Source organism: Physeter macrocephalus, chromosome 20, assembly GCF_002837175.3.
Source record: "Physeter macrocephalus isolate SW-GA chromosome 20, ASM283717v5, whole genome shotgun sequence".
Lineage (NCBI taxonomy): Eukaryota > Metazoa > Chordata > Mammalia > Artiodactyla > Physeteridae > Physeter > Physeter macrocephalus.
The window spans coordinates 98075212-98098552 of NC_041233.1; the positions used below are offsets into that span (position 1 = coordinate 98075212).

A 23341-nucleotide genomic window follows, 5' to 3' on the forward strand; every position below is an offset into this window, starting at 1 on the left:
GTGCTCCGCAACGGGAGAGGCCACAACAGTGAGAGGCCCGCGTATCGCGCAAAAAAAAAAAAAAAAAAAAAGGCCTATCTCCAAATATAGTCACATTCTGAGGTATTGGCATTTAGGATTGCAATATATGAATTTTGAGGGAACACAATTCAGCCCATTACATGTTCTATAAATAGTGAGGAACAGAAAAATATAAAAGTTATCAAGCAGATTTGGGAAAAGATCCAACTAGAACTAGAAATGAAAAATATCATAACGAAACTTTTTTGTAAGCCTCAGTGGCTGGTTTAAGAGAGGATTAGCATAGCTGAAGAAAGAATTAGAAAACTGGAAGACAGACCAGCAGTTTATTTTTTACACAGTCCAGAGAGATAAAGAGAAATAATCGGAACTGATCAAAGACTCCAATCCTCAGATTCAGGCATCCCAAGGAACCCAAGCAGGATTTTTAAAAGAAAAAAGAGAGAGAAAGAAATGCACGCCCAGACACAGAATAATCAAACCTCAGAACACTAAAGCCGGAGAGGATCAAAAAAACCAGGCAAATAAGGTAGATAGGTTACTTGCAAAGGAATGACACATTTACAGCTGACTTCATAAGGGCCATCATAGAAGCTAGATGATAGTGGAAGAATATTTTTAATATGCTGAGAGAAAATAACCACCAACCCAAAAGTACATGTTCAGTGAAGACATCTTTCAAAAAACGAGTGGTGTAGAGCTTCCCTGGTGGTGCAGTGGTTGAGAATCTGCCTGCCAATGCACGGGACACGGGTTCGAGCCCTGGTCTGGGAAGATCCCACATGCCGCGGAGCAACTAGGCCCGTGAGCCACAACTACTGAGCCTGCGCGTCTGGAGCCTGTGCTCCGCAACGAGAGGCCGTGATAGAGGCCCGTGCACCGCGATGAAGAGAGGCCCCCGCGTGCCGCAACTGGAGAATGCCCTCACACAGAAACGAAGGCCCAACACAGCCAAAACTAAATAAATAAATAAATATTTTTTTTAAAAAAGAGTGGTGTAAAGACATTTCGAGGTAAGGAAAAATAAACTGAGATAAAAGGAAATTCTAAGGGCTTGTGTTAGGCAGAGGAAAGCAATCTCAGGTAGAAAGACTGAGATGAAAGATGGCACAATAGGCCAAGAACGTGGCAAATGCAGGTGTAAATCCAAAAAAACATTGCATGAAACAGTGATAATAAACTTCTGTGGGTAAAAGAAAGCTGGAAATAAAATACACTGTAACAATAGCATATAAACTGGAAGGGGAATAGGATTAAAGCATTGTAAGATTTTTTGGATAATGTACAGATTGAGGGAAACTTATTAATTACATTAGAATATGATATGCTTGGTTATTCTAGGATAAGCTGTAGGAGAAGAGAATTAGCTATATAACTTTCAAATTATTAAAGAGAAATGAAAAGAAATCAGTCCAAAAGAGGCAAAAAAAAGAATAAAGAGATATAGAGCAAGTAGTATAGTTACAAAACACAAAATAGATCTAGATAAAACATTTCAGCGATTACATTTAAATAAAATAGACTAAATGCCTCAGTTAAAAGTCAAAGGTGTCAGACTGGATTTAAAGTATCTAGTTAAATGCTCTTTTAGAAGAGACACATCTACACAGGGAGATCAGCTCGGTGCTTTGTGACCACCTAGAGGGGTGGGAGGGAGACGCAAGAGGGAGAGGATATGGGGATATATGTATACGTATAGCTGATTCACTTTGTTATACAGCAGAAATGAACACAACATTGTAAAGCAATTATACTCCAATAAAGATGTTAAAAAAAAAAGAAGAGACACATCTAAAATATAAGGGTCAAAGAGTCCAAAGCACAGAATGGAAAAAAAGATACAATAGACACATCTAAAACATTCCTGTGTTCATGACTTTAGTTTAACTTACTGTTTGGAACCTTGTTACTTCTGCTACTCCTCTTTTGACTTCTTAAATTAGATGTTTAACTCCTGAATTTTTAGCCTTTCTTCTTTCTAATATAATTTAAAACCATAAAATTTCCTCTAAATAATACTTTAGTTACAGCCTATACATATTGCAGGGGTGGAGAAGGATCTTTATTATTATTATTTTTTTTTACTGCATATCACTTTGCTTTGAATGGCATGGAGATATACTCATAATAATGCATTGTCAAATATAAAGATCAAGTAATGAAGTGTGAACATGATTCTAATTACTTATAAAAAGATATAACATATTCATATCATATATGCACAGGTAAAGGATAAGGAGGAAATACACGAAAATATATGCAACAGAAACTCAGGATAGCAGGGTTGCAAGCATTTTTAGTTTTCTTTATATCTTTCTATATTCCTATAATGAATGCGGATTATTTTTATAGTCAGAAAAGAATGACAAAAAGAAAAGAAAAGCAAGCGATACTTAGAGAACTGATCATTTAACATGAAAAAGTACGTTAGAAGTGGGGACCAGTCTGCTCATGTTGTCTTACATAAGCATCATTGGGTTTCCCACTAGTGTCGCAGCCGCACGGTCATGAACAACAAAAAGGAGATAAGGAATGTGCCCCTGACAAACTTGCCTACTTTGCCAGGTGGCTCAGAGCTGGCCTATGCCTGGTTTTGTGATCTCATGTAGCTCCCTGCCGTGCAACGTGCAAGCTCCTCCTCCTCTTTCTCTGAGACACGATGTGGGGATAGAGGATTCAAAAGTCTATAATAAGCACTCAGAATTGGGTTCTTAAAAGAGTAACCCAAAATGCTCTGGGAACCTGAATGTTTCACAAGGCACATATGCAATTTCTTATGAAAGTTCCCTATTACCATGTTTCTTTTTGAGCTAAATTTGTTCTTTCTCTAGCTGGGCTTTCTACCAGAGAGAGAGAGAGAGAGAGAGAGGAAATGGCTTTTCCCATAAAGTCCCATGAGGATGCTCTGATGACATTGGAAAAGCTTTTCCTCACTCATCTACTCACTGTTGACTTGTAAGATTATGTCTCCTCATCTTCAGAAGAGAGAATAATGCTGAATTCCTCTGAAGTCCTGAGATGAGAAATGATGTGTTGCTAGAAATGGTAATATCATGGAAATGTGTAATCTTCCATCAGTGTGGCTCTGAGTCCCTCCATCTATCCATCCATCCATCCATCCATCCACCTATTCACCTGTCCATCCATCCCCCTATCCATCCAATTTGTATAGAAACAATTATGCATCATGCATAGTACCAGCTGCTGCAGTGAAGGGAATAAGACATAATCCTTGCCCTTGAGAACCTCATGAGCAAACAAAAAGAGGCAGGTACAGAACTCATTATAGTGCAAGTTAGACTAGTGCTAGTGTCTGCCATTTCTATGTGAAATGCCAAGGAGGAATAAGAGCGTAAGTCATTTCCCCTGCCTTAGAGTGAGTGACTGATCCTCTCACTCGGGATAAAACATGTAAGCCTAAGAAACAGTTATCTAACAAATCCCAGTGATATTCCCATGAGTGACCTTGGACTCAGAGTTCAAGGAGAACAAGCTAAGGAAAATGCCCTCCCTGTCCCAGAGATGTGCTCTCCCCATGTCCTCGGAAGCAACAAAAGTGTATTTCTGTGAAAACGTGCATCTCCTCTGTGAGTGCGCAAGTCTGCTGGCACATGTTTTTTGTTTTTTTCTGGCACATGTTTTTACAAGTTGTTTTCATCAGCTTCTCACCTGCTCAACTGAAATTCCCAGGCCTCACGAGACCCATTGCTTAACCAGGGTAGAGCTCAGTTCCACGTAGGACTGACAGGGCTGGCATTTAAGGCAGTCACAACAGCAGGTGGATGCCCTAAATGTCCCAGGAGCCCATGTTCCAGACCAGCACCGTCTAATGGAACTTTCTACACTGACAGGAATGCACTGTCAGATACTGTAGCCTCTCACCCATACGGTAAGTGAGTTAAAATGCGGCCAGTGAGACTGAAGAATGGAATTTTTCATTTTATCCTATTTTAATTTTAATAAATTTGATTCAAATACCTTAATTTTAATTCATTCAAATTTAAATCATGGCTACTGTATTGAATAGCATTGTTCTAGATCATGATGCTGAAGGACATAGTGAGGTAAAGAGTTTTCCTTGAGCGAATAGGTGCCCTGGGAATTCACAGAATCACTCAGCTCCCAAACCGAACCTTGGCTCTCAACAGCCCGACGGGCCCACGCCACGGAGGCCAGTTTCTCATATCCCTCCAGCCCCGGACCCAGCTGCGATCTAAAGGACTCACAGGACCGCTGAACCCAAATTCCATTCGCCTGAACCTTAACCCCCTGCTCCTTGTCTTTGCCAATTCAAGACGTTTCATCAGAGTGAATGGAAAGATCAGGACACTTTCAACTGCACGTCAATAGATCCTGGGATGGGGCCCAAGAGTATGAATTATGAAAAGTATGTCTAGGTAATTCTTCTGTGCTGCCAGATTTAGAAGCCATGTTGCTTCATACCAGAAACAGAAACGCAGTAGAGAATTTATCATAATGGGAGCATTTCCTCACACAAGTATTTACTGAGCATAAGATATGAGCTAGGCTTTAGTGTAAGTTAGGGAAATAGCGGTGAACGAGACAGACAAGAAGGCTGTTACATACTCTAGCGTGGGGAGACACAAATAACTGTAAACAAATAGACAATTTCAAGAAGAGAGTGTTCATCAACATGCAGGAAAAGAGTGTAATGAGATAGAGAATGATGAGGTTTGGGAGCTGCTTTACACTGAGGTGGGGGAAATCCTCTCTTAGGAGGTGACAATAAAGCTGAGACTTGAACCATGTAGAGTTAATTATGCCACGGTCTGGGGGGAAAGCATTCCAGGCAGAAGGAACAGCAAGTGCAAAGACCCTGAGACAGACACAAGGCAGGGCTGCCTGAGGTCTAGAATGAAGGCCAGTGTAATAAGCCTAGAGAAAAAGCCGAGAATGGAGGCAAGGGGGATGGAGTCAGATCATGTAGACAGGGCTCAGATTACATATATGGCAAGTGGCTTAAATTTTATTCTGTAATATGATTAGACACCAGTAGCAAGATTTAAGCAAGAGAGCAATATGCAGATTTACACTCTTAAGAAGTTATTTTGCCTTTTAGGTAGAGAATGCAGTACAGTAGGGGAAGTGTGGACACCCAGAGAGAGGAGGGCTGTAGCAGTGGATGTGGTGAGATGTAATTAGATTCTGGGATATATTCTGAAGTTAGAGCAAATAGGACTATGGCATTCAACGTGGGATATAACTGAAAAAAAGGAGTCAAAGAGAAACGATTCTTAGCTTTTGGATCTGAGAACTGGGTAGATGAAGGAGTCCTTTGCCTCACAACAGAATCTTGGGGGAGAAATAGACTTTGGAGGGATGCGAAGACATTTGATTTGAGGTGTCTATTAGACGTCCAAGCAGAGATGTCATAGAGGCAGCTTCCTTAGGGGAAAGATGAGGACTGGAAAGATAGAATTGAAAGTCATGAATATATAGATGGTATGAGACTGAAAGAGATTACCTGGAGAAAGAGTGGAGAGGAGAGGGGGGGAAATGGGAGAGGAGAGGAACAAAGGGAAGAGAAGAGAAAACTCTGAAGATTCAATGCCAGGGGAATCTAACATTAAGATGTCAGGCAGAGGAGAATGGAAAAAAGCAACAATATGGTAGGTAGGATGAAAACCAAGAAAACATGGTATCCTGGGAGCCTGGGGAAGAAAAAGTTTTAAGAAGGAGGGAGGGTGTCAACCATGACAATAGCTGGTGGGAAGGTTTTAAGAAGGAGCAGAGCTGGCCTCTGGATTAAGTAAGTGGAGGTCAGCGGTTCCCCTCTGAGAGAGCTGGGAAGGAAGAAGCTGGTTGGGAGAGAATGGAGGGTGAGAAAATTAGAGACAGTGATAACCCGTAACGTTTGAGGAGTTTTACTCTAAGGAGAAGCAGAGAGATGGGCCGTGGTTGGGCCGGAATGTAGGTCAAGGGCACGTTTGTTTTTGTTTTTAAGATGACCTATGTCAAGTCAGAAGTACATGTCCACGAGGATAATCGTAGAGTACGAAAGCTCTTGAAGACGCAGAACGATGAGCCAGTCTCACTGCCCTCCGAGAGATCAGTCTGTGGTCATCTGGAGAACCCTTAGAGACCACTGCTAGTCTGAGTCATACGACGAGAACTACGCCTGTGGACACTCTGGAGTTTCCATGTATGAGAATAAAGGCTAATTTTAATGGGATTGGACAGTGGGAATGTGGCCACTAACACAGCTTGACATCTCGGTCTTTTAACAACTCTGGGTGGTGATATTCCATCAGTTGGCATGAATCTTCCCACCCAGTGAGGCATGGCACTTATGATGCGGCCCCTGGAGGAGCTGGAGGCACTGGGTGACTCACCAAGCCAAGTGCTTCCTTGAGTGAGCACCACACATAGGGCGGTCCCCTTGGACTTCCATCCGCTACTGCAACCCAGGGCCCAGCCCCACCCCCACCCCCCAGATAGCGTGGACAGGGCTGGGCTGTAGGATCATTGCCCTACTCACCTGGGGTCCGCTTCCTTCACCCGTGGTTGTCCTTTCCGCCCTTAACAAGTCTTCGCTTTCAGGCAGTAGACACTCAAGATGTCACAGGAACTTGGTATAGGAGAGCTGGTTCGTCAGTCTCTTCCTTTCTCGTGAATTGCTCCACTGTAAGAAGTCAAGAGGAGATGTGTGGGTGGAGATGGAACCGGGCACACTCCACGCATCGATATGGATACGTTGCTACAGAGCCAGGTGTCTGAGAAGGTTGTTTTTTTTTTTTTTTTTTAAGGGATAGACTATTCCTGCTCTCCTCTCAAACCCCAAAGCACAGGCTTTTTAAATAAGGACCACCAAATACCTGGTAATGCCCATGATGGAGCAAACGGCTACCCTCCAGACTGAGGACAGAGTGGCAGCAGGCAATAGACCCAGATCCAGCTATGGAATCCAGTTTTCCAGGAAGCAGTACATGTTACTATCTGCCTTGAGAGCTGAGGTCTGCTTTATAAATGGCATCATGGCTGCATTCCCAGCCCACCCTGGGAACAACTGCCTAGGCCTTGCCAACAAAACACCAGTAATCCATGTGGGTGAGTGCACATTCCCATACTGGGATGCCCAGGCTGAGAAGGGATGCTTCAATGCCACTCTAGAACAGCTTACAGGGCCACAATGCTCAGTGCCATCTGTGATTAAAATGGAGTTTGCTTACTCAAAACAGAGAGCTTTGGTGATTGCTGTTACCCTAGGAAGCCATTTGGGCAAATACTAAAAAGCACAGCTATGTGGTGCCCTGCAGTGTAACTGCCTTCTCTTTGGTTTCACATGAGCTTGTGTTTGAATGAGAGCGCTCCGGTGGCCATTGGGGGACAATAGAAAGAAAGATCAGATATCACCATGTAAGCATTAGATATCTTGCGACGCCAGGAAATGACACTGAAGCAAGATGTCAAAGGAATAGCCCTGTGCTGGCAGGTTCTGGGCTGAAATCTTGCTGGGCTTTTGTTTTTCCTATTTTTGAGGCACCTGAGGATAAACATTACTATAGAACTGTAGAGCAGCTGATGTAATAATTTATAATCAATACCGATTGAAATAGTGATTTGCCCATGGTGCGTGACTAATAATAGAATAATAATGTGATGCCCGTCACACTAATAGTTACGAGAGGGAAAGAGCCTGACAGGACAGGACATTTAAATCAGAATGAACCACACAGAGGCAGGAGGCTCTGGAAGGGTGCATCTGGCCTCCCTATGTTCTCACCAACATGGATTCTCATGTACCCCTCCAGTGAGAATTTAGCCCCCGGGGTGCAAAACCTCATCCTCTTGGTTGACCAGGACACCTAGGAAAGGCTCAGCAAAGTGAAGCAGGTGGAGTCACATCCTGGTTCCAGGGCAGAAATCTCAGAGGGTGTGTAAAGTGTTCTCAGGGCAGGAAGAAAGGTTATATGTGCCTGGGGGCTTGCTCAGCTAATGCAGTCAGCTACTCGGGAACTTCTAGATGACCCTGCTTCAACAGCCCTTGTGTGTCCCTGGGGGCACCAGATGTGGAAGAAATCTTGAAGCTGGCTTCAGCAGCTGCCCTCCCCTTTGTCTTCCCTTTCTCTCCTGTGACTCAGGCCCGCACGAGTGCCCCTACCTTCCTGAGGCAGAAAGGTCCGCTGAACAGCAGTCGTAGCTTGGACCAGCAGCCTGGGCTTTCGAGGCGGAATGACCGACCGGGCTTGAGAGCAGGCACGACTGACTCCTGTGTGACCTTGCTTGAGTTATTTTACCTCTAGGCTCAAGTTTCCTCCTCTGTAAAAGGGGGCTTTAAATACCTACTTTGAAGTGTTGCCATGAGAATCTAAGGATCAAATATGGGTAAGGTGCTTAGTCCAATCCTTGGCATAAGGGGCATGCCGTATATGTTAGCTATTATAAGTTCTATTTGATAAATCAAGAGCCGTTGGAAAACTAGTGTGTTTCTGAGCAGATCTACCAAAGGTGCTGATGCACTAGAAACAGCTGGGCGGGGGAGTCGATGCTGTGCCGCTGGGGAAACTTCCTCTTAAGTGCAAACACTCAAATGATGACAAAGTCCATTCTGCCTGGACGTAAGGTCATCCCTGGCTCCAAATTCCTGAGTGTACCTCACGTGGCTACTGGGGAGAGCCCGCCTTGTTCACATGCCCTTCGAGGAGCCAGCGAGGCCTCCAGAAGCTGGAGTCTCTCTGCCTGCCTCTGAACCACAGAGAGCGGAGCTGGAGTCTCCTGGAGGCCCCGCTCACCCCGAGGGTGGGGCTCCTTCTAGCAGTCAGGGCCTCATTCAGATAGATACCCGCTCCAGCAGGGCTGCTGCTCTCACCCAGATCCAAGCAATCTTGCACGCCAGAGGCACGCCACCTCCCAGGACACATATCAAGGGAAACGCGACTAGCTAATGTCATTGGACATTGCTTTGTCCTTGATTTTCTTTACTTTCCTTTTCTTTTCTTTTTTTTTTAACAAGAGCTTCTTTAGTCACAATGGCTTACAAAAATAAAAGCTGAGATGAATGACTTGCAAATGTAGTATTTTCACAAATGCTTATGAGCAAGTTTGAGAAGATACAAAGGGAAATCATACATTATACTCAGGTATATTAATTCCCTAGGGCTGCCATAACAAATTACCACAAACTTGGTGGCTTAAACAATAGAAATGTATTCTCTCACAGTGCTGGAGGCCAGCACTCTGGAATTAAGGTGTCAGCAGGGCCATTTTTCCTCCAAAAGCCCAAGGGGAGGAGCCTTCCTTGCCTCTGAGCACTTCAGCTTCTGGTGGCTCCCGGCTTTCCTTGGCTTGCGGCTGATCTCTGCCTCCGTCTTCCCATGGCCGTTCTCGCTCTGCATCTGTGTCCAAATCTCCCCCTCCTTTCTCTTACAAAGACACCAGTCATTGGATTTAGGGCCTTCCCTTAAATCGAGGATGATCTCATCTCAAGATCCTTAACTAACTATGTCTGCAAAGACCTTATGTGCACATCAGGTCACATTCTGAGGTTCCAGATGGACATGAGTTGGGGAGGGAACATATAATTTAGTAACAGGGATGAGACCGATAGCCGCCAACTAGAATACAAGGTGGAGTATGAGCTCTGGGGGACACTGGTGGTGAGTGGTGGCTGCGCAAAGGAGGGAATATTCCCGTTCAGCAGATCTGGAGGAAACAGTGGATAAAGTCATTGGAAAGATAAGGCTTGAAGGATGATTTTGTAAGCTGGGGCATTTCTGGAAGAGGAAAAGCCCACGTACAAAAGCAGACAAGAGGAGCAGAGGCTGTGCAGTGAACACGGGATTCTGCTTACTGTTCTATTTTGAAGAATAATCGTTGGCCACTTTATACGTGACCCTGCACCTGGATTACAAGCACCCAGTACAGCGCTTTGCACATTGCAGAGGGCTGGCTGATATGTGGTGACTGATAACATGGGAAAGTTTAACTCTGCTTCTCCCATTCATTCTCAGATCGCTAAGCTAACCTTTGTGGTCATACACATTATCCTCCACCACCAGGCACTAAATAATACAATCACTGTAACGATTAATTACTTAATTCAAATAAACAGCTAATTAAAGTCAAGCCTAGAAGGATAACATGGCCCTAATTACTAAGCTGGCTAATCGTTTCCCATATTCCTGGAACAAATTCCTACTTCATTGTCCTTCTTTCATGCAACAAACGGATGGTTTATAATGTGCAGGGCACTGACGAGGGAAGTCAGGAAGAGCAGCCTGGAAGGGCCCCTGCTCTGTGCTGTTCACAGGACATGTCACCCAAATGCCTACACGCCACCTGCCGGTGACCACAACGTGAAGTCACACGTCCTTTCATACCCAAGTTACGATGGCTGGGTTCCTACCTGCCGACTCACCAAGGGTCTCCTTCAACCAGTATTCCTGGACAGTCGTGAGGTTGCCTACCTTGGTTGGTGACTTGGTCCTTCCTGTCCTTTGCTAACCGTTCACTCAGGGGGACAGAAACTCAGGCCAGCGGTCTCAGCCTGACTCCTAACTGCTGCTTCCAGACCGCCCTGGCTGAGCGACGAGGGGCCCGGGGCCACTGCCAGCCCCGCCGGGGTCGTCCTAGCTTTCTGTGGGGATTACCCTCTGCTCCCAGGGCCCCGCTCTCCCAGGCAGGGTCCTGTCTCTGTTTAGCATCTGAGGTGCCACAGGGTTAAGGTTCTGCCTGGTTATCTGGTTGTCTGAGCTCCAGCTCCTTCACCTGCCCTCAGCCTCCTGTGGACGCGGACGTTGTTCCTCAGCCCTCACGTCCAGGTGCTGCCCACAAGATGGTCCTAGGCTGATCAATAGAGCAGAATCTCAGAGAATCACAGAATGCTTCACCTTCACAGAATGCAAGGGATTTCATTAGTCACTGGCTCCAACTCCCTCATTTTACAGCGATTAAACCATTGTTTTCCAAAGCTATACACGTAACTATTTAATTTTATGGATGCCATTATCAGTCTGTTGTATTAGTATCCTAGGGCTGCTGTGACAAGAGTGCCACAAACCGCGCGGCTTAAGCTACAGAAACGCGTCGTCTCACAGCTCTAGAGACTGGAAGCCTGAGGTCAAGGTGAGGGCAGCTCTGCGTCCTGCTGAGGGCCGCGAGGGAGCAGCTGCTCATATGCCTCTGCCCCGGCTGCTGGCGTCTGCCCGGCACCCTTGGCATCCTTGGCTTGTGGAAGCATCATCCCGGAGTCTCCGCCTTCATCTTCACATGGCACTCACCCTGTGTGCACGTCTGTCTCCAAATCTCCCCCTTTTTAGGGATACCAGTCATATTAGATTAGGGGTCCACCCTCCTCCACTAGGATCTCATCTTATTACTTCTGCGATGACCCTATTTCTAAACAAGGTCATATTCCGAGATACTGGGGGTTAGGACTTCAATGTATGAATTTGGAAGGGTAGGGACACGATTCAACCCATAACCTCCGTCCTCACTCACGTCAAAGCGTGCGGCTTGGTGGGGATTCGTCTCTGCGTGCGACCGGGGTGCGTCGAGACAAAGGACCGTGAGTTCCCGGAAGCAGGCACAACTGTTTTTGGCTGACGTGATCTGTGTTTACCTTAGAACGTATGTCGACTTTCCAAACAAACTCCATCTTCTTACTGTCTCCAAAACTACTCTGCCTCAGAAATGTTCAACAGGGGCTCATCAGGGTGGACGCCTCTCAGCAAACCCAGGGTGTTTAAGCAGGATGGGTGCATCGGAACCTCCCAGCCCTTCGAGGGGAATAGCCAATGCCAGCACGCTCTGCGGTTGCCCACAGATATGCCAGCCTTCCAGTCAGAGCCTCCTCCAGCAGCCGTTGACATTTATTTAGAAACTAATTGTGCTGCGGCTTGGGACATGAAATGGAAAAAGATCGGTTCACATTGCAATCCATCTTGGAATGAAATGGCTGTTGTGGCTCCAGCAGAAAATTGTTCCATTAGTCAAAGGCAAACCTCAATTCGAAGGACAGAAAGGCCAGAGCCTTGAGATGAGGGTCTCTGTGTTTCAGAAGCACCACTGCATTTTAATAGCACCGCAGACCTCATAATGCTCGGGTCCTGCCGCCTGTAGAAATACTTTCCTCTCCCTCCCTTTCCCTAAACAGTTAATTCTCAGTTATCCACAAGCATTTTAACCACAGCAGCATTCTAGTCTCAGACTGTTGGACCCTGCTCGTCTAAGAAAGCTATGCCTTCCTTTCTAACATTTGGACTGTCCCCATCCTTCGAACTCTACTGCATGTAAAATCTGGACCCCTCATTCAACAACCAGCAGAAAACCTTACAGAACACCTGTTTTACTGCACACACATACCTGATTTCCCCTGGGAGACTTTTAGAAATGCAGACTCTTGGGCTCCACTCCAGACCTATTCAATCAAAATCTGCATTTTAAGATGTCCCCAAGAGCAGAATACATCTGCGCTCCCAGGGTGAGGGCTGGGTGCAGACCCTCAATAGATAATTGTCAAACCAGTGAATGGTTGCATATCTCTGGGCCACATACTCTGTCCTCTCTCAGCTGACCACCATTAGTGGTCATAGCACGCAAACTACTATTAACATTAATTATTCATTTCCCCAGACCCACTTAGTTCTCTGCAAAACAATATTTTGATATAACGCATGGTCCATCCGAATTTCTGAATGAAACATAAATATTTTTTTGATTTTCTGCTGTTTTGGATTCTCTGTGTCATTGTTTTAACAACCCTACAAGGATTGTCAAAGTTAATTCAAACTTTTTATCGTTTTTAAGTTGAGGATTAGAGAATGCTCACCCTGAAAAGGAACGTCAGGATCATTGAGGTCAACCTCTTCACTGGACAGATGAGGACACCAAGTCACGGGCAACTCAAGGCCTTAGGCAAGTTCACCTACACCTTTGGTCCTGTGCGTTCTAGACACAGGACACCGAATCGTGCTACCCTGGGCTGGTTGGGATGTTGTACAAGGTGTCTGGCCTGGTAACTTCTCACCATCTAACCAGATCGAGAGGACTGCAAACCGAACAAAATTTCTTCTGCTCTATCCTACTCTCGAAGCTCGTCCCAGAGCTCACTGGTGCAGAGTGGGAGAGGAGAGAGAAGGAAATGAGAGTCCTTGTCGTTGTCCTCACTCATAATAAAAATGCTACGAAGGTGTCTGCAAACAATCCGAAGTACAAGGGACCCGTGCAAGGGGGAGAATTCTGGAGACATCCAGAAACGCTGAGAGGCTCACCACCTCCAGTTTCACTCAGTTCTTTGAGAAATCACCAGACATCAGAGGTGGCTTTCCTCTCCATCTTCTGTGTGTTTTCACGATGCCAAAGAATCATCAGCAGCAGAGATGCTCGGAAATCAAGCTCCCAGGCTCTGATTAGCTAACTCATTCTACTAACTGCGGCACGGAAGAGCAGAGAGGCTAACCAGGCTGCTCCTGCCGACAGGAATGTGGAGTCTCCCCGAACGTCCTTGACCTTGGGCACATCGACCTCTCTGAGTCCACGGCTCCACAGGAACAGTCACAGCCTCACCAGCCACACCTCCACTCACGCCGTTTATTAAACACCTATAGGTGCCCAGCTTGGGCAACGTGTTCTAGATCTCCTATTGATGTCCACCACTAGCCTTCTTTACTGATATGTGTTCTGAGGTCCAGAAGCTGAGAAATTTTTATCAATTTAGAAGGCACACCATGGGACTTCCCTGGCAGTCCAGTGGTTAAGACTTCGCCTTCCAATGCAGGGGGTGCGGGTTCGATCCCTGGTCGGGGAGCTAAGATCTCACGTGCCTCGCGGCCAAAAAACCAAAACATAAAACAGAGGCAATATTGTAACAAATTCAATAAAGACTTCAAAAATGGTCCACATTAAAAAAAAAAACCTTAAAAAAAAATACACTGGAGCCAGAGAAGAAATCTGAGAAGATAGTAAAAGGCATAAAAGAGCATCTCCAGGTTGACCTAGCAATGGTCCAGAAATCAATATATAATATTTACCTTATATACGCAAAGAAATAAATCTTTATTTAAATCTTTATTTAAACATTTTATTTATTTTAAGTAAATGAAAATAGATGTGTTGAATGTAGATTAGCTGAAGCTCATACACACCTAGACACAACACAAAAAGTCTCATATAAATGTATATACCTGTATCTCATACATATCTCGTAGATATAAGTAACATCTATGTAGATATACACACACATAATCTCTGGGAGCGTGGGTCTAATCTGCTCACACTCCCTGTGGATATTTTTCTTGGGCTCTTTCTCGGGTTGCCTTCTGTGGTCACTGATGGCCACCGGAAGTGTCCAGCCAACACAGAAATTCTGGCGGTGAAGCTCGTGGAGCCCTCAGCTTCTCTCGAATCCCCACAGGCCTAGAAGGTTGCAGTGGATGTCAGGTGAAGAGTTTATTTTCCCAGAGAACAGTACTAACAGGGAAAAAAAAAAAAAAAAAAAAAAAAATCCACGTCACCTGCAGTGAGTAGGTCTGTCCATGAGGTGGCGTCATTAGTGCAACCGAAGCAGGAGGGAATGAGGTCAGGACGTAGAGGGAAGCCAATCAGATGGATCGTGGAATAACAAATCCATGCCATCTCCACAAACTCCCATCCCCACGTTCGACAAACGCCTGCCCGGGCCTCCAGGGTGCAGGTGATTTCGCAGAGCTTCTCAGCTCCTAGACCAGCCCCGCTGGAGGCCTGGCAGCAGCCCAGGCAAGGGGACACGTGAGAAGCCGTGGGCGGCGGGCTGTGTCCAGCGGGCTTGAGTGCGCGGCTCCCACGGTACCTGGACACCCCTCCGCATTCCCTGGCCGGTGGGGTTGCCTTCTGTGATCGCTGATCGCCCCGGCAAGCATTGCAGCTGACACACAAAGGCTGGCGCGGAGGCTCCTGGAGCCCCCTGCCAAGCACAGTCCACACAGACAGGACCGTCAACAAAAGCGCCCCGTGTATGGAAAACATCCCCAAACCCCACTTTTTGTGAGCAACTCCTGCTGAAGTCTGAACCACGCCGCAATAGACAGTCCCACTCTGCATGGTCTTTAAGGACAGAAAAGATGCTGTGAAAATAATTCACTACTGAAGCCTTTCCTGGGGCCAGTTTTGTTTTCCAGTTTTAGGAAGTTCCATTGCTATGTGGAGAAAAGTACCTTCTCTCTTCACCAGAGAGAGGGGACCGAATTGACATTTAAGATCTTTGCTTAAATGTCAATTCTCAGAGGTTAATTCCTTGAGGATCTTGTCTAGAATAGTCCTTCCCACTCTGCTATAGGCCAGGCATTTTACGTTGTCACTGTCTGTTTCTCAAAGACCCTGTTCTCCTGGGACCTCACAGAGGGGCAAGTCAGGTCTGAAAAGGGGACAGCGGTACTTTGCCTGAGGTCACACATGTGTCAGCCACAGAGGCAGTGCACACCCAGAGCTCTTGGGCTTTCTTTGCTGTGCTGCCTGCTGCACAGATACTGAACAAGTGGCTTTAGAATGAAAAGTCGTAACAGTTATATAATAACGCCCCTTAACATTTGGGTGGTCCTCTCTGTATACAAAATGCTCTTCCATTGCCCAAGACCTGGTGAGACAAATCCTAGCACTGAGGTCCACCCACTTCTGCTCTGGCTCTCTCCCTGGCCACCCCCCACCGTGGCCTCAAGCCACGGATCTCCCCGCTGGGCTGGCCCTTGCTCCCCGATTCACTGCGAGCCTGCTGATTACTTGCTGCTGGGAGGCTGCCACCAACGCCAGTGTCCTGGGGGCTCTGGGGTCATAGATCCTGGGTGGGCCTGGGAAGGTGGGCGCCAGAGCGGAGCAGCTCTGTGTAAGCAAATCTGGCCTCTCAGTTTTACCCAGGGCCAGCCTTGGCTGATGCTCAGCAAAACATCAGCGATGAAGGGACGACTCAGCTCAGCCCAGGCAACCCGAGAAACAGCGCAAGGAAGAACAGCCCAAGAAAAATATCCATAGGGAGTGTGAGCAGATTAGACCCACGCTCCCAGAGATTATGTGTGTGTATATCTACATAGATGTTACTTATATCTACGAAATATGTATGAGATACAGGTATATACATATATATGAGATTTTGTGTGTTGTGCTTCTGTATGAGCTTCAGCTAATCTACATTCAACACCTGCCAATAAATGTGGTCTTTTGGCTAAAACCCTTCAATTCGGAAATCAAGTCTTATGTGTAACTTGTAAGTTAAATTGGACCCAAGAGTGAATTGGATCTGCATTGAAGAGAAACCAGCAATCTAATAAGTTCTGGGGTACCCTGAGTTTGCTACATCACAGTAACAACAGTGGCAGACATTTGTTGGGTTCTTACTGCAGACCAAGCTCTGTTCTAAGTGCGTCACTCTACCAACCTCTTCCTTCAGAATCCTGGCAAGCGCATACTATTCGTGCCCAGAAAAATGAGGCACAAAAAGATGATGTGACTTGCCTGAGATCCCACAGCTAGTGATGGAGGAGTCTTGAGTTTGAATTCGTAACCACCATTCGGTACCAAAATGGCCCCTGACCTCACATGGCCATGTTGGAGGTTGCCTATGGGTTCTGGAGCTCCACCAAGTTCCTGTTATCCAGGGAAGTCTTGAACGAGATCTGACCCTTGGGAGAAGCCCCAAGACAAACCAATCTCTGTGGAGCAAATGGGGTGAGAAGTATTGTTGGTGGCACCCCACCATGAGTCTTGGAGACCTTGTTCTTTTCTCCCTTTCCCATCCTTCCTCCCGAATCCTTCCTGCCTGTCTGTCATTAAGCTAATCAACTCCAGCTCAGCCAATTCAGAGAAGGAGACCCGACTACCCAAGTCACAGCTCAACTTTATCTTCAGGTCAGCAGTGGCAGAATGGGGCAGCATCCATCCCGAAGGACCCTATCAAAGTGCACTCTTTGTCTTAGTCCGTTCAGGTGGCTATAACAAAATACCACAGAATGGGTGGCTTATAGATGGCAGAAATTTCTTGCTCACAGTTCTGGAGGCTGGAAGTCCAAGGTCATGGTGCCAGCATGTCAGGTGAGGGCCCTCTTCCAGGTCACAGACTTCCTGTTGTGTCTTCACATGGCAGAAGGACAAGGGAGCTCCCTGGGGTCTCTTATAAGGGCACTAATCCCATTCATGAGGGCTCCACCCTCAGGACCTAATCACCTCCTACTAAACCCCACCTACTAATACTATCAGCTTCAGGGGTTAGAATTTCAACATATGAATGTGGGGTGGACTCAGACATTCAGACCATAGCACTCCATCTTCACTCTGCCCCCGACTCGGACCCCAGCCTGCAGCCTACGCAGGTGGATTGTATCGTGTCTGCCCTTATCTTGGCAATATGGCCATGTGGTTGCTTTTGTACATTGGCCTTTTTGGCCCCAGCACACAGGAAATGAGTGTAATTGAGGCTATAATGTGAATTTGTCAGGAACACAGAACACACACTACTGCACGTGCTCACTCTGACAGACGCTGTCTATCTAATTAGAGGGTTTTAATTATTAAAGCTCCCAACCACTTAGAGCGGCAGGTCACCAAGTCACCACGCACATGTGCCTGAACAGCATAGGATTAGCATGAAGCGGGCTCACATCTGGCTGTTACTGTGTATCTCAAGTTCGTTTGATCATGTCTCATCTCAGTCACGAAGTCCCAACGGTCCTTTCCAGGCCTGGTCCTGCAGATGGAGCTCTGAATTGGCTCAGGTCCTGGATTCTGGTCCTGCCTCTGCAGTTGACTCTTGGGGTCTTTGGTCATTCCTTTTTTCTTCTCAGTGCCTCCGCAGGCCCACCTGTACTGTGTGGCTACAAATATTTGCTTAGGATCATTTTAGCAGCTGTGAAGTGTCCTGGGATCTTTGAATGAAAGACGCTCTATTAAAGCTTATGAGCCAAGTGACGACTCTGGCCCCATCCGCACAGCAGAGCTCTGCAGCAGACAGACTGGGCCCATTCATCCTTCATACAGGCCTAACTTTATCCCAAAGCCTCACTGTTGGCCAGGGCTGCGGGGCTCGTCAGAGAACGGAGCGGTCCCTGCACTTTCAAAGTGCCCTCTATTTAGTAGCGTTGCTTTTTTTCTTTTTCTTTTTCTGTTTTTTTAAACCGTTGCATATTAGTATAGGTAAAACAACTATCCAAGGAAAAGGACAATCATGAAAGGAGGGGGCCCTTCTCAAGGGAGATCTGTTGATTAGGGCATTAAAAAGGTCAAGGAGGTCATTTTGCCTGGAGTTGGAATTTATACTATTAGCACATTGGACACTCCTGTATAAGTATCAGAGTGCCATTTTTGCAGACTTGTGTGTGTTGGTTCAGGGTGTCCACTGTGCAGGAGAGCAGAGCTGAGAATGAATAGTAGGGTATGTGCAGGGCCGGCCAGGCTTAAGTGTGAGTAGTTTTGCTTCTCCAACATGGCTCCCCTGTTGCAACCCATAACCCTGCATCTGTCTTGGGGCGTTAGCCTTGGAGCTCAGCCTGCCTCAATCTCAGGACCCTCTCTCTAGCTCCCCAGCCCCCTTTCCTCCGGGAACTTTACTGAAAGAACAGTAGGTCTCTGCTCGCTCCCTCCTCAGTCCACTTGGTCCTCTTCATCTTTGAACTCATCACCAGCCCCAGGAGCCAGGCGTCCCATCAAGATACCACCCCCCGCTGTGCACGTCTAAGAAATGTGGCACTCCCTTGGGAGTCTCCACTCCCTGTGTCATCAGCAGGAACCTTCGGAGATGCTCAGGCACCGTGGTCTCTAGGGTCACCCCTTTTCTGGGTGTGCAGAGCATATCTCCCCTCTGCTCTCACAGGATAACGCAAACCTCTAGGCAGGTGTACCACGGCCTCGCACGCCACGGTCTGTGTCTTCCCGTTTGACTCCAACCCCCCTCCCTCACCTCTTTGCTCCTCTAGCCCGGCCACACTGTCCTCCTTTCTGTCCTTCAGACTCATCCAAGTTCATTCCCACTTTGCACTTCTGCTGGTCCCTGGCTCTAGGACACTCTGCCCACCCCAACTGGCGTGTCGGCTCCTTCTTAGCATTCAGATCTTTGCTTACATGTCAATTCTCAGAGGTTAATTCCTTGGGGAGCTTGTCTAGAATAGTCCTTCCCACTCAGTCACTTACATATTGTACAGCTTGTCTTCAGACTTTGGGAACGACTGACAATTATTGATGCCGTGTATGAGCTGACACACCTATTTCTCTGTCCCTCCAGCACCAGAATAGAGACTCCATGAGCAGGGACCTAGTCTGGCACCCTCAGTGCTGTATCCTCAACACTACGTAATGTATCTGGCACTTGGTAGGCTCTCTGTACAAACATTTGTTAAATTAGTCAATGAATGAACAAACTAGAAATCTTTGTTATGGATTCCAAAAGGCTGCCAGTGAACTTCATCTCTCACACCGAACAGTGTCAGGCATTGTCACTGGGAGTCCCATCTGGACCCCCTGGAAGGCCACGGTGCTGGACCTCAGCTGGTCTGCAGCATCCCAGCCACCGGGAAGCGCAGGGCTGGCCTGTGGCTAGTAGACCATGATATTTGGGGTGAGGCAAAAATCAGCCTCCAAAACTCATCAGAGAGTCCTACTGGGCCACGACTCGTTGGAGGATAGGCGAGCAGGAAGACCTTGGTATGAAGCATAGAATAGAAAGTGGGGAAACCAGCCCAGAGAGAGAGCCTGGAGGGATTCCCAGATCCACAGGAACACGTGTCCTTTGTGGAAGGCCCCTGTAGTTTGGGGTGAGCAGGTGAAGGGGCAGTTAGAGTAGCTTGGTTCAGTCACACAGTGACCGGCAACCCTTCTCCTGAAGGCGTGAGCTGCCTCGGCTGCTCTGCAATCTACTGCTGAGGACCTGATGCCGGGTCCTGGCGGAGGGGTCCAGGTGGGGCAGGGCGGGGAGTATTCATTGCTGATTAAGGCTTTCTTGCTGCCAAGTAGAGGATGGATTCAGAGGAGGGGCAGTTCTCATAAAAGATCACCAAGGAGGTTACCGAGCTGTTCGGAAAAGAGCTGGCAACGACAGAAAGGAGGAAGAGAAGGAGATGCACGCAAGAGGAATTACTGATTCAGAACAGAAAAAAATATGAATTAGATCAGATTAGATGGACGGAATGGGGAAGAAGGAAGATGCTATGAGGCCGGGGAAATCTAAGCTGTTCGTCTGCACAGAGGCTGTCAGATGTGTAAGAACAGCAAGGCCGGGGCAGGGTGAGGAGGGTAGTGCACTTTATCTCGGGACAGGATGAATTTGACAAGCTCACAGGCTCTCCAGAGAGAGGTTTCTTCCATAAACAGATGGAAATACAGGCCTAGAGCATAAGAGAATGGAAGAAATTGTATTATTTTGAGTAAAATGAGGCTCTAAAAGGAATCACGAATTTTAGTGGAAGGAGAGGGCACCAGGAGGACATTTTTTTGTGTTTTATTTATTTCTATTTTTCAATTTTTAAAATTTTATTATTAGTAGTAGTAGTAGTATTTTGTATTTTGGCCGCACCACGAGGCATGTGGGATGGTTCTCCGACCAGGGATCGAACCCCGGCCTCCACAGTGAAAGCGTGGAATCCTAACCACTAGGCAACCAGGAAACTCCCCAGGAGGACATTTTCAACTTGAATAAAACTAATACTGATTAAGGTAAAGCGTGAAGCTGGTGGACAGTTTCTTATTCAAATGGAGGGTCTGGTTTAATTTTTGAAATGGATCATGAGGTTTCAGAAATCAGCTTTGCTTCGAAAAGAGAACCCAGGAGTATCTTTAGAGGGGCAGAGACCCACGGATGACAACCCCGAAGGGCCAAATCAGGAGAGTATAGTTCCTCCTAAAAAAAAGGGGACGACGGGTCCTGCTCGATGCAGCTGTCCTCACCATGACCCCCAGAGAAGGTCACTTGGTGCATGCCATTCGGACAACATCATGCTTAAAAAAATCACGTTATTAATACTAAACGTGAAAGCAAAACCAAATTGTGGTCTCTTCTTGCCCCCAAGTAAAGAAAACCAAAGCGTCAGAGATGAAAACACGACAATACACAAAGATCAGAAAACAGATCAAACCCTAGAGAACACATGCAAAACCAAAAAAATTAATTACTAACTATGCGAGGTAGAATATAGAACAAAAGGAGTCCTAAAAGACCCCCCTGCCCCCACCAAAAGAACCAAATAGTAACTTAAAAATGTGAGGAAAGATAGTCACATTTCATAAGCCAATGTTACAGCAATGAGAGAATATTCATGATGTAACCTTGGGCCCTGCTTGCTGAGTTCTTGTCACAAGCCCTGGGCCAGGGCTAAAAATATCAAGGAACAGGAATAGTCAGGAGTTAGGGATGAGGCTACCAGCCAGCGCTGGTAACAAGGAGAAGGTCACGTGGGGTGCGGCCGATGGAAAGCAGGGCAGTTCTTGGCCAAGAACAGGAGGGGAAGCCCCTCAGGTCACCCCCAAGGCTACAGCAGAGAGGGGCGCTCACGGCCTTCGGTGGCTGGGCCTCTGCTGCGGGTTCTGCCACGGCTTCTGCCACGAATCCCGCCCCACAGGTCACCTCCCGCTTGCCCTGGAAATGGGCATCTGCCTCTTAGAATGTAGTGTGGCCAGAGAGTGGACTCTAATATTTCTTGAGGGTCTTGGAGGGCCTCCAGGCAGCGTGGACCAGGAAATAGGAGGGGGTGTGGTGGTCAGACGAACTTGAGACACCCCGTGTCTAAAACCTCCTTTGAATTCACATGCTCATGAGCATATTCAAGGCTCTGAGAAGTTCTGCTATTAAAAAACCCAGTTTAATTATTAACCCCCAAAACAAGCCGAAAAGCTAGAGATCTACAAAACATGCTTTATCTTCACTGCCTTATGCTTATTATTCTGAATAACAAGAACAATAACATTCATGGCCACCAAATTTGATTTGGCCCATCTGTGCCCGTCCCCTCTCACTGTCATGTGTTTCCGCTTTAAAGTTGCCCGTTAAATTTGAAGGCACAACTTTCTCCAAGGAGGTTATCTGAGTAGGGATGTATCTTCGTTGGAACTTCTGAGTACCCCCGCTCCCCGGGAAACCGTGGTACTAATTATCAATGTATTTGCAGAACATCCTGCGTTACAAAGCTCTTTGACAGAAATCTGATTACTAACCATCTCTCACTGTAATACAGTGACGGCACGTGGGAAGCTGAGCTGACTCCCTTCTAGGAGTGCAGCAAAACAAGTTTGGTTTATGGAGGAGTTAAATCAGAAAGCTGAAGATTTAGGGTAATTATATCCCCACCTTCTACAGCAGCTTCCACCGGTCAAGACTACACTCACGGCTGCCTCAGAGGTTCCTCCCCCACTGATCCTTTCTCAAGTTTAACCTCTAATTACTTGACAAGGATGCTGGCTGAACAGGTAACTTTATATTGGAAAACCTAAGACTCATATTATTTTTCAGTTTCTTGCTGCGTTATCTGATGATGATACTGTTGCCAACAGGATCAAGTCCAAGTATCTTAGCTTCTCTTCACATTTGACAGCGACCCAGCTTTCCAACTTCATCTCCAATCACTTTCCCACCCCATGCACTGTGTTCCCACTCCCCCCAACCACCAGCCACTTCCTGAATAGGCCTTGCTTCCTCCAAAGGCTGCATCTCAACACACTCATTCTGTGTTCTGCTCCTGGCTGGCCTTTCCTTTCTCTGCCTGCAAAACCTTGCCAGCCCCAAGGCAGAGCTAGTCACTCCTTCCTCTGGGTCCCCCAGTCCGCTGTACTTAGTTCTAGATAGCACCGATCCTTTTGGAATTGTGTGTCTTCTGGAGCTTCTGGAAAGCAGGGCCTATGTTTCATCCGTCATGGCATGCCCTGGGCCTCGTGCAGTGCCTAATGGCCCATAGACGATGCTTAAGAGACTTTCATTGAATGGATGACTCAGTTAGGCACTGCCTTTGACAGAAGAATCTCTGGGTTTGTGTTGAGACAAAAAAGCGTACCAATCACCAATCACCAGCAGTCGATGGAGAGTGGCAAGAGGGAGGCGCCAGACCTGGCACTGGCCTCACTAAGTGAGGGAAGGGACAGGCCTGGGCCCAGTGGGTGCTTATCACAATCTCTGGGAAAGAGGTATATATGAGATTTTTAAAAGATGCTTTTCAAACAGAGAATGGGGGGCTTCCCTGGTGGCGCAGTGGTTGAGAGTCCGCCTGCCGATGCAGGGGACGCGGGTTCGTGCCCCGGTCCGGGAGGATCCCACGTGCCGCGGAGCGGCTGGGGCCCGTGAGCCATGGCCGCTGAGCCTGCGCGTCCGGAGCCTGTGCTCCGCAACGGGAGAGGCCACAGCGGTGAGAGGCCCGCGTAC

At 47.0% G+C, this 23341-nt stretch overlaps 1 protein-coding gene across 1 annotated transcript in view; it reads right to left on the reverse strand.

Moving 5' to 3' along the window:
- Positions 1–17024, reverse strand: part of LOC114484613 (uncharacterized) — a 27328-nt gene extending 10304 nt beyond the window's left edge. Inside the window, 2 exon segments of the mRNA XM_055081443.1 lie at positions 14496–14923; positions 16996–17024. Coding sequence (XP_054937418.1) covers positions 14496–14923; positions 16996–17024 — 457 coding nt within the window.
- Between the last annotated feature and the right edge of the window lie 6317 nt (positions 17025–23341).